The sequence below is a fragment of the Sabethes cyaneus genome, chromosome 1 (genome assembly GCF_943734655.1).
Source record: "Sabethes cyaneus chromosome 1, idSabCyanKW18_F2, whole genome shotgun sequence".
Classification (NCBI taxonomy): Eukaryota; Metazoa; Arthropoda; class Insecta; order Diptera; family Culicidae; genus Sabethes; species Sabethes cyaneus.
In genome coordinates this window covers 61671786-61683204 of record NC_071353.1, presented here as the reverse complement: position 1 = coordinate 61683204, position 11419 = coordinate 61671786, and the positions used below count along the sequence as shown (strand labels likewise).

General features: G+C 36.5%; 1 protein-coding gene across 1 annotated transcript in view; it reads right to left on the bottom strand.

Annotated features, from left to right (window-relative positions):
- Window positions 1-954: 954 nt before the first annotated feature.
- Window positions 955-11419, bottom strand: part of LOC128735896 (protein Peter pan) — a 36650-nt gene continuing 26185 nt past the window's right edge. The window contains exons 2-3 of the mRNA XM_053830377.1: window positions 2068-2247; window positions 955-1999 (exon numbers count right to left, since the gene is read on the bottom strand). Coding sequence (XP_053686352.1) covers window positions 1055-1999; window positions 2068-2247 — 1125 coding nt within the window. The 3' untranslated portion in view covers window positions 955-1054. The remainder of the gene's footprint in view (window positions 2000-2067; window positions 2248-11419) is intronic.

Here is an 11419-nt window from a genome sequence, read left to right as displayed (position 1 = left end):
GGGTTTACTTGTAGCACCTCTCGCTTGCATACTTTGCTGCTGCAACTGCAACTTCGCTTATATAATCGAAAACTACTGAACCGATCGGCGTGAAAATTTGCAGCTCCCATACAAATGCGAATACAGAAATTTGTGTTTCATTTGTATGGGAGCCCCCCCTCTTAATGGGGGGAGGGGTTTCTAACCATTATAAGAACCTTCCCTAGTCCCAACAATCCCTACATGCAAATTTTCACGCCGATCGGTTCAGTAGTTTTCGATTCTATAAGGAACATACGGACAGATAGACAACCAGACAGAAATCCATTTTTATAGGTATAGATGATACACTGGAGTTCAAAATTTCTTTTAACTTCATCGAAGTAGAGTGACTATATATAGAGTTGCGACAATGTCAAAATTGGAATGATAATTGATGATGTCATTCCAATCAAGCAGACGACCAATCCAACGCGAATGCAGGAAAGAGAAAGAAAATACGCATTGCATACTTTTGGGATGACACGTCGCCACTCTGTATATAGTCACTCTACATCGAAGCTGCAATAATTTCAATTTGGAATACTTAGGCATACAGGTACACTATAATCTCTTTTATGTCCATTCATTTTACGTGATTTGTTCATACACTTTTAAAAATTTGAATTGACGTCCTCTTTGAATTTACATCCTCTCTTTCACGTCCAAAATTTGAATTTATGTCCTCGCCAAATACCATGAGGTGATTTCAGCAAATTCGAAATAATATTTTTTTCTTCCGTCCAAAATACGAATTAACGACCTCTTTTTCTGCGACCGATTTTTTTATGTACCCTCAATAATTAACGTAAAACGAGATTCAAGAACGAGAAACGAGAAGTGTAGTTTAAATCGGAATGTAATTAACATGATTGTGGCGTAGAATGAGCGTTGACTGAGTAGGTATATATTATGGTATACTAAACATAATGGTTAGTCATTTTATTGAGAAAAATAATCCAATTTTCGTTCAACAGTGATATTTATCATAAATGAATTTATGTCTATATATTTTACCAAATATATCAATTAAAGCTTATGCTTTCCTTTTACCTGTTTTAAATTTAGATTTTACAGCACCAGTTTTCTCCTTTTTCCGTCCAGTATAGTTAAACTTTTCTTTGTAATGTTTCAGCAAATGTTTACCAGGTTTCTTCGCTTTGTTAACCTTTTGTTTTCTATCTTTTGGATGACCACTTCGATAATGCTGTTCTGATTCGTCTTCGTTATATTTATTCCCTTTGTCCATCCGTGGTTTTTTTGGTTTTAATGAAAATTGGCAGGCCTTTGGAATAAATGGCCTTTTTCGAGTACCGCTTTGTCCTTCAAAAAGTTCTTTGTCAGGAGCTTCTCCGACTGCCTCTTGATAGTACCGGCTATCATCTTCTTCTGATTCGTTACCAATAGCTTCTTCAGCATCTTTGAGCAATTGTCGATCATGATCAGTAAGCTTTCCACCCGATGTCTTTGCCTTATGTTCGATCTTTTCCGCTTCTTTCTTTTTCTTATTTTTCTCTTGTTGTAATTTACGTTGTTCCTTAAGGCGTTTTTTCATTGCTCGTTTTTTACGTACCTCCTCTACCTCAACCGCGCTTTTCTCGATATAATCATGGTATAGTACTTCTCCGGTTAACAAATCTTCTTCGATTTTCATGAGTCGCATTGTTAAGCGAGGGCCAATTTCCTGAAGTCTCAAGGAGGATTTATTATCTGCTAAATTACCGCGGCGCAAATTTTGTGGTAAAACAACATGCGTCTCATTATCATCGAATTCCGAATCAGACAGCAAATAACCTTTCTCAACAAAGTCAGCGATGTCTTCGAATTTGGCCATGTTTGGTATGTTACGAGTAACCACTTTCTTAACGCCTTTGTTGAGGTTAACAGGAACTACAGTGACTGCATAATGGCGAAGATCAATCAGTTTTGAGACAGGATTATATGATAGCAGAACACAGCGCTTAAGCGAAGCTAATTTAACCTGTATTAAAAATATATGAGCAATTGTTAAAAAAGTTTTTATAAAGTTTTGTTGCAATCATGCCTTACAGTGGATAGATTGATCGGAGGAAACATATTTTGAAACGTAGATGCCATTAGCTTAAGATGGTTCCCTTCTCCACTAAAACTGTTTAGAATAACCAAAGGTGCTGTTTGAAAACTCTCTGCATCTACAAACTGCTTTTTAGAGAGACTGATAACATCCTTGGCCAAAGTATATTGGGTGACCTGAAAAGTAGAGTTAACAGATAATAGACAATTTTTAATTTTTTTGTTGTTGGACTATAACTTAGAGGAAGTTATGGCAGACATTGAATATGAAAAGTCTAAAATTCAATTCTCTTGATACTTCCTACATTCGAAAAAGCTTTTTATTTAAATTTTATCTTTTTTGGCTATTGGCGTCTGACTCCTCACTGATTCTTTACTGCTCGGGAAAAATAAAAAACCTGTTTTTTTTTTTGAATAAGTTTAAAATTATTATTTTTTATAAACCGGTACTAAGCCGTCCAGGCATTCCGGAGTTATGGCGGAACATACATTTATACCCTCGTTTCTCGTTCCACGTTGGTTGTTGAACAAGGGCTGCTATACGCACTTCGACGCAAATTAGGAATTCGATACTATTTATAAGTAAGTCAAATCAATCCCAGGTACTCAAAAATATCATTGTTTATTCCTATTTCAACCAATCAAATGGCATCAAAATTATTTTCTAGTACCAATGAAGTACCCAAAATATATAATCTATTCAAAAAATATAACCTGTAATAAATCTATGTATTAAAGAAAGAAAAATTAATAATCTATCATTGTTTTTTTATCGGTGCGGTTAAAAAGAATTGAATAAGTCCGGAAGATTTCATTTCTGAGAATGAAGTGCCGATTATTAAAGAAACATTTAAATTTGCGATAACTTGAGAACGGCTGGAATTAAGAAAAAAGTTTATATGTGAAAATTTATTCAAAATTATGCGTAGAATTTAATTTTGTTTGAGTTTTACAAAAAAAAAATTGGATACTTTTGAAAAATTTGTCTAACTTAAAAATTAAAAAATTACAAGGTATACAGACCTAAGGGTTGTACGAAAGGGTGACGTAGGACTATAACATCATTAGATCAAAGACTAATGTAAACTGCATTGTCATATGTATTTTTATAAGAGAATCTGTGAGTGCCATTGTTTAAGTGAATGTTTAAAAGAGGAGAGCGAAATATTCAGATTCAATTCTTCATTGGTGGCAATGGTGGCTTTGAAAATACGTGGACGGGAGTTCATAAGTACAACGCCTGCAACCATTGAGACATAGAGATTTCTTTTAAAAATCACTTGTATGCATCATAAAGATTGAAACCGTAATGAATGACCAGCCCACAGTTTATTGTATTAAATATGATTATGCGTAGCTTGACATGTTTCAATCATCTTACTTTAACTCGCTTGTGGCCTTTAAAAGTTACAAATAACATTGAAGCCAAAGCACGTTCATCGCAAATATGACGTGCCATTCGAATGTCCTTCTCTTTTGACATGAATGGCAACAGGCACGTAAGTTAGCGGCGTTGATTCACTGTCTTTTGCTTCGAGAAGGTTTTACTAGTTTACTTTCACAGCTATCGCTTGTTACAAATCAGAAAATATGGCACATACGCAAAAATTTCTATTTATTTGTATGAGAATCCTTATCCTCCTACCGCAGGGGTGAGGGGTCTCAAACCAAAATCCAAACTCAAAAACCCCCACATGCCAAATTTGGTTCCATTTCCTTAAAATTAGTTCTCGAGTTATGAGAAAATTTGTGTTTCATTTGTGTAGGAATCGCTCCTGTAAAAAGACAGATGAATCTCAGTACACCATAGAAAAAAATCCTGCCGCCGTCTAAAACCCCCAAATTTGTTGAGGAAATTTGTTTTTCATTTGTATGGTAGCCCCCCCCCCCCCTCTTAGAAGAGGAAGGGGTCTAAGTACACCATAGAAAAAATTCCTACCTTCTAAAAGCCCTACATGCCCAATTTGTGTTTCATTTGTATGGGAGCCCCCCCTCCATAAAATTGCTGGTCATTTTTATCTCTCCAACGACATATAAATTGTTCAGTGTCGTTCAGTAGTTATTAATATTACCATTTGAAATCTTTCATCCAAATGTTACACTTCTATTTTCGTTTTTACAAAGTGCTACCCAGTCCCAGTATAGTAAACATAGACGTAGTCCTACGTCAAAAAAAAAATTGAAAGAATGTCCATCGATAACTCTTCACCAGATTTTGGGGCATAATTTAAGCTATTTTTTTAAAAAATATGCAAATCGGAGAGAAAGGCTTTGAGATAATTGACATTTTATTATTTTTATTATAAAAAGTTTGTTTTGTTTAACCCTCTAGTTCCCAACCCTGCCAATTGGCGGGCTTCAGCAAAATCGTTGTAAATCTACTATGCTTATTCGTTTTATGTTGAGATCCACCCATATCTTCTCATTATAGTCTAATCTAACTATTCGAGTGGTTTGTTTGTTTTATTACGTTAATTTGAAACAGATATTTCGTGCAAAACTTGAAAAATGCCAGAAAACTGAGAAAAAAATTATTTTGCTCTGCAGAGTGAAATTCAAATTGTTGTAAATTGCTTATTTCTTGGAATAAACAAACAAAAAAATTATTGGTGAGTAGCTGATAAGTTGTACTTCATGGTAAAAAAGGAAATTTGCGATAAAAAGTTTAGGAACTGGTCGAGTTTTATCAAGGAACTGACCCCGCCAATTGGCGGGGTTGGGCAGTAACGTCAACTTTTTTTTGGTAATTTGACAATGTGTTGTTTTCGTTGTATTTATTGATTTTTTTCGAGTTTAAGCTTCAAATTATTGTTATAGGCCTTGTTAACTTCTTTTATATGCCTTGAAAAATACACAAGCATGCAGTGGCATCAATATGAAAGGGGAATTTAGAGGACTTATCACCTAATTTTCAGTGCGCCTTTTTGACGAACTGCAATATAACGCTTTATAGCTATATCACAAAACATTTTTGCATTTTATGGTATTTGAAAATCATAACCCTATAACCAAGAAACAGATTCATTGAAACCCGGCGAATTTTACTGCTTAACGACAAAATCTTGATAAGCAAGACAATATTATTCAAAATGGGATCTATCATAGACCATTTTAAAACCGCAAATTTTAGTCTATACCGCTTAATCAGTTTGTGTTAATGAACAAATTGAATGAATTACCAGTCGATAAACGATTATAGTGAACAAATGTGTACTACAAAAATGTAAAACCCAATTTATCAAATAAACCACATAAATGAGGATTTAAGTTTCATGTACTATCAGACTCTAAAGGTTTTTCAAAGGTTACAGTTTCAAAGCATATTATGATGTAGGCAATCCTGACTTGGGAGCAGCTACTAATGTTGTTGTTCGCCTTTCTAAAATTTTGCCAGATTTTAAAAATCATATTTTTCGATTATTATTACACGACATTACCATTGATTTTATATCTCAACTCGAGAGGAACGAGAGGAATATACGACTGGGTACTATTCGGAGTAATAGAATCCCCAAAAGCAAGCTGCTTACTGATAAGGACATCAATAGGCAAGATCGTGGTCATTCTGCTGAATTCATTGCCAAATTTGAAAATACAACTGTTTCTGTGTCTGTTTGGAAAGATTCGCTTCCCACGGGCAATGACTATAGACAACGATGAACTAGAAGCGGTTGATGAGTTCATATATTTGGGATCTCTGGTCACCGCCGACAATGTTACGGGTAAGGAGATTCAATGATGCATTCAAGCTGGAAGTCAAGTCTAGTTTTCCTCCGCAAGACACTTCGATTAACCCCTCTAGGGTCTACTTCATTTTTAGCACTGCAAAATTCACTAAAATGGCCGTAACTTTTTTATCTTTCAATATTTTTTCACCAAATTTGGGAGTTTTTCCGGAAATATTTTCTATTTTCATAATATCTATAGATAATAGCCATATATCTTATGGTCCCGGAGTTATTCCGGAGTTCCTTGGGCGACCGTGAGATAAAGTTGCCAAATATTTAAAACTTGTTTGAAATCTGTTGATTTTTGTAAACATATCATCGACTGTGGACATATCAGTTACTTTGCCGCAGTTATGAGGTGCGCGCAATCCGAATCCGGGGGGACATTATAAATCCGGAACCGGTTCCCATAAAGGGACATTTCAGCATCAGTAAATTATGTCGTGTCGCATATCAAAAAACATCAGCACTCGACAAAATAGCGATTGGCGATAATCTCATGTCTCTCAGAGGCCGTATGACCGGTTCCGGGCCCGGGGAGGGTTTCTTTTCTGATTCAAGCACGGAACGGATTTTCGAAGGAACTTGTCCGGGACCTGGAATCGGCCATATGGTCAAAAATTTCAGTTGAAGCTCATTATAACTAGTTTCATAAATACTAGCACTGTTATAGATGTTCTATTTTGCAACTTTTTTGCGCCCAGGTGCCCAACCCCGCCAATTGGCGGGTTACGAATTTTTATAAATAATCAAACTATTCCTGAACTTAGTAACTAGAGAATTTTTTTTCCATTATTCTGGCCACGAAATGAGCATTTTAAAATTTTTTCAAGCAAATCAAAAATTTGGGCACTAGAGGGTTAAGTGCAATTTTTTCTTGAAAATGGGTATTTTCAAGAAATTAATTTCTTACAACTTTTCCTTTAACGTCATTTTGATCAAATAAGTAGTTTTCAAGATATGATTTTTTGAAAATAAGTAATCTCATTCCTAAATACGCCCTTTTGAAAAGTTGCTCTTGACGAAAAAATCAAGTTTAGTGAAAAATGCATTCTTGCGTGGTATTCCACATATCTGGAATATTTCATTCCTTAAAATGATTTTATCCGTAAATACGTCTGATTTAGCTAAAGCTATAGGTCGAAACTACTCAAGATGTCCTTGTGTACGAACTCAAATTTTGGGTAAAAAATTCAACCAATTTTCGCTATTTGCTACTGATAATTGAATTATTCTCTGTGACAAATAAAGCACTTTCAAGTTCCTACTACCAATTTTTGGGTTGAAAAAAATCTGAGGGGTTGTGCACAAGACACGACCGCATAGCTGACGTAGGACTACGTAAGTCTCTTTGTAGCGATAGTAGGATGTATCCATGTATGTAATAATACGATTCTTTATGTATAGAAACTACATACACGACGTTTATCAAAGTAGTAACATTGTATACGTTCAATCCTCCATCGATTTTGGAGTTATATCCATGAATTGATTGAACCTATTTTATTAAAACGAATCGAAGTCACACTAAACCAAACAGTAAATAAATTATCATGATCTGTTTCTACGTTGAATAGTGCTTTTCCTCTGGTAATCGGTAGACGGTACGCGCGAGTTTTCAAAAAGCTGAAAACGTTGCGCAATACTTTTCTGTAGTTTACAAAAGATGAACACTGATAATGAAGCATTTACAAGCTGCAGACGTTTTGAAAGTGGCAGAAAATGTCGCTCGTGACCAAAAAACTTATTCCCGTCATTTGTTGGTCGTCCGCAACGGCGAAAATGGTATTATGGTATTAACTGGGCAAGAAAATATAATAAACTCTTAAATCGTTGTGTGATCCTTAAAAGGACCCATTGTTTGATTATCATAACTCTAGCTTGCAATAAACTTGCACTAACGCACCTAACGTAATTCTCTTTTTGGTAAATTGGAGTACCGATAACCGCTAACCAGGCGCGGCTTGTTGCAACGAACCAGTAGGAACGTCTCAGCAGCTATGCGATCGATGAAGCCGTTCGTGTATGGTCATGAGTCACGATGAAATACCAGTCCAGGCCAGGTGGCCAAGTGACATGGATGGCATAATTCTGGTCTCAGCATACTTTATTTTCTTCAGCAGCCGATGAACACGACCAACTGACGACGATGTGCACGGTAAGGCAAACAATGTTTGAAATACAACCTCTAAAATTATGCCACGGATGTGACTTGAAAGCTGCCTACCCGATGTGTCGCCAACGAAAGCCGCTGACCGAATGAAGATGCGCAGTAAAAGGCATAGCAGCCAAAGCCCTATCGTTCACTAGCGGATTCGCGTTGACGGCATTAAACGATCTCTTGCACTCTCATAGAAATGCCCGTATGTACGTGTGGGTGAAAATCTGCCAGAATGTTTCGATCTCTTGCGCTCTTTAAGAAATTCCTATTCCGCTTCACCCCTATAGTAAACTTTTGGAGGTGGCAGCAGCTTACGTTCGTCAACGCGAATAAGTCGATGGATTCTTCGGTTTGTTGGCGCTTGGTTTCGCTTGGTAAATTTTGATGTCTTCGTTGCCTTATCCGGGGAAGCAGCAACAGCTGAAGCTCAACAATTTTTGATCGGACGTAAATTAAATACAATCATAAGGAAGCTTAAGCCAAAGCTCATATCGTATATATTTCTATCATCCGTGCTAGGAAAGCACTGACGAGGGGAATATGAAAATAATTCAATTTTTCAATGACGCGTATTAAAAATCAATAGTTTTTTATATTTTGAATATTTTCCAAATCGATTTTCCGATCAATTGGTGTAAATATCTTGGAAATCTATTGAAAATTGACTGAATTATAAACCGAAACATGAAAGCGCATTTCCACTTTGATGACGTCATTTCCAACAATCAATCACGAAGCGAGAGTTCTGGTAAAACATACTTTTCTTCAGTCAATTCTTAGAAAATTTTCCAATCGATTGGTGTAAGAATATTGAAAATCGATTCGGGAAACCACTAAGCTTCAAAACCTGACCACTTTTCGAGAAAGATTTTTTGGAATTATCCCGTATACCAGCTACCTTCCTGGAAAACGTAAAACGTAGTCTTACGTCAAAACTACTCAAAATCTGAGTTTGTACACTTTAAGGGCATTTTGAGTTTTAGCTAAATTCAACCAATTTATGGATAAACTCATTTAAGACTGTAGAGAATTCAGGTTAGACATGAAGCATGACAACTTTCATTGACTTTTTGAACTTGAAAAGCAGTTTTGACTCTTAGATTTGTATAATAATTAATAATTCTGTTTGTTTTTTTTTTCTAATTTCTAATTCAAGCACTTATCCGCGAATTATCCTTCCGGCTCAATTATCACAAGTCAGACGTACCTACATACAGTCATCAGAAAAAGGATTCGGATGGCAGCGCAAAAAAATTTCTTCCGATAATATTACTTAGTATTTGTGCAAAAAATGGTAACACATATTTTTTAAAACAATGTTTAACTAAAGCATATTTAGAAGCATGGCAATAATTAGGGGAAAACCTTGTCGTTTTGAGGGTGGTGGAGTTCATATAGTTTGAATTGCTTAAAAATGCGGTCAACAGTCAGTCGGACAGTTAACTATTAGTAGAAATATATGTCCTTTCTCGCATAGCTACTCCCTTGTAGAGCCTGACTCTACTTGATGATAGCGTTGGCACAATTATACGGCACCCATCGCTTACAATTGATCAGCAGAAGCAGGCTAAGCATTGTGAGTGATGGCCAAGCTGTGCAGCCAGCAACACAGGAAGAGGCTAAGAAGGCAATCGGTGAACTGAAAAAACGTTAAGGCTGTTGGGAAGAACGGTATCCCGGTTGAACTTCTAAAAGCAGGGTGCGAGCGGCTGTACGAAGCAATGCACCGAATTATTGTCAAGATCTGGAAAGAAGCACAAATGCTAGAGTGGTTGGATGGCCTCATTTGCCCTATTTTTAAAAAAAGGACATTGACTCAAGTGTAAAATCTATCGAGACATTACATTGCTCAATTCTGCCTATAAGGTGCTTTCCTGTATCCTGTATGTATTTTCTGTAGACTGAGACCGTTAACGGAGTTCTTCGTCGACGAGTACAAAGCTGGTTTTTGTGAGGGTCGCTCCACGTTGGATCAGATGTTTACCCTGCGTCAGTTACTAGGTTAGTTCCGAGAGTACAACTTGCAGACTCATTATCTGTTTGTGGATTTTAAGGCGGCGTACGATTCAATTAAACGAAATGAGTTGTGGCAAATAATGCTAGCACATGGCTTTCCGACTAAATACGCTAATTCGTGCGATGCTAGATGAGTCCAAATCATGCGTCAGAATAGAGGGCAAGAACTGAGCCGCTTTCATGACGTTGGATAGACTGAAGCAAGGGGATGCACTATCTTACCTGCTATTGAATATTGACTTGGAAGGCAGGCTTCATTTTCGGTTTTTTGCTAAGTAGATGCTCACTTGACTACAGTGCACGGTGGTCCGGATTCGAAAAAATGCGAACATTAGCAATTGGGTAAAAAATGCGTAATTTTTCAAGGGTGGTGTCTTCGGAGAAGTTTAATAAAATATAGCGCATCTTTCTGCACTATTAGGGTGACCGTGAATTCACCTATTAGGGTGATATGAACTTGTGTTTAATTTAAAAAAATTCTCCAAAAAGTTGCAGAACATACTAAAATAAGCAACTTTGCTGAATATAGTAACTATCTATCTCTAACCGGTTGCGAAATATAATGATGTATTAAAAAGGAGCACTTAAAAATCAATTATGCTCGATAACTTTGCACACGATTTTTGACGTAGGACTACGTCTTACGGCAAGTTTTGAGATAGGGTGTCATTCCAAAAAATCGAAAAATGCGAGCGTCACGCAAAATGAAAGGTTTTGAGCGCTAATAGCTCAGCGGTTTTCCGTTCGATTTTCAATATTCTTACACCAATCGATCGGAAAATCTTCTAAGAATTAACCCAAATGAAGAAAAGTATGGATTCTTGATGTTGAACTATTGAAAAATTGAAAATCATGAACCTATGTTTTACCAGAATTCTCGCTTCGTGATTGGTTGGAAGATTCTTTACGATGATCTAAACCTATACCAATTTGATATCTGTGCTTGGAAAGTAAGCCAAAACAAGTGACAAAGTTTCCTCATTTCAACAAGATTTCTTAACACCGCGGTTCAACCTAGACCATTTTGATATCCTTGCTTGGGAAGTATGTCAGAGAGAGTGACAAAGCCCCCTCGTGCCAACAGATTTCTTACGAACGCGATTAAACCTAGTCCAATCTGATGTCTGTGTTAGGGAAGTGTGCCAGAAAAAATGACACAAGCTCGTTGTCCCAACAGATCGCAAATTCTTTACTGCGTGACGATTAAACCTCGGCGAATTTGATATCTGTGTTGGAAAAATGTGCTACAGCTGTACTGTTCGGTTATAATACGACTCTGTATGAATACGCATGCTTGCCGTTTCATTAGAAGTGTAGTGAAAAGATGTGCTGTTGATAAAATAGGATTGAATTGGTACAATCCCTTCAACGTGGGATGGATAATAAAAACAAACTTTAATTTCAGTAAGGTAGCAGGAAAGCAATAGTTTGTGTTCTTGATTTT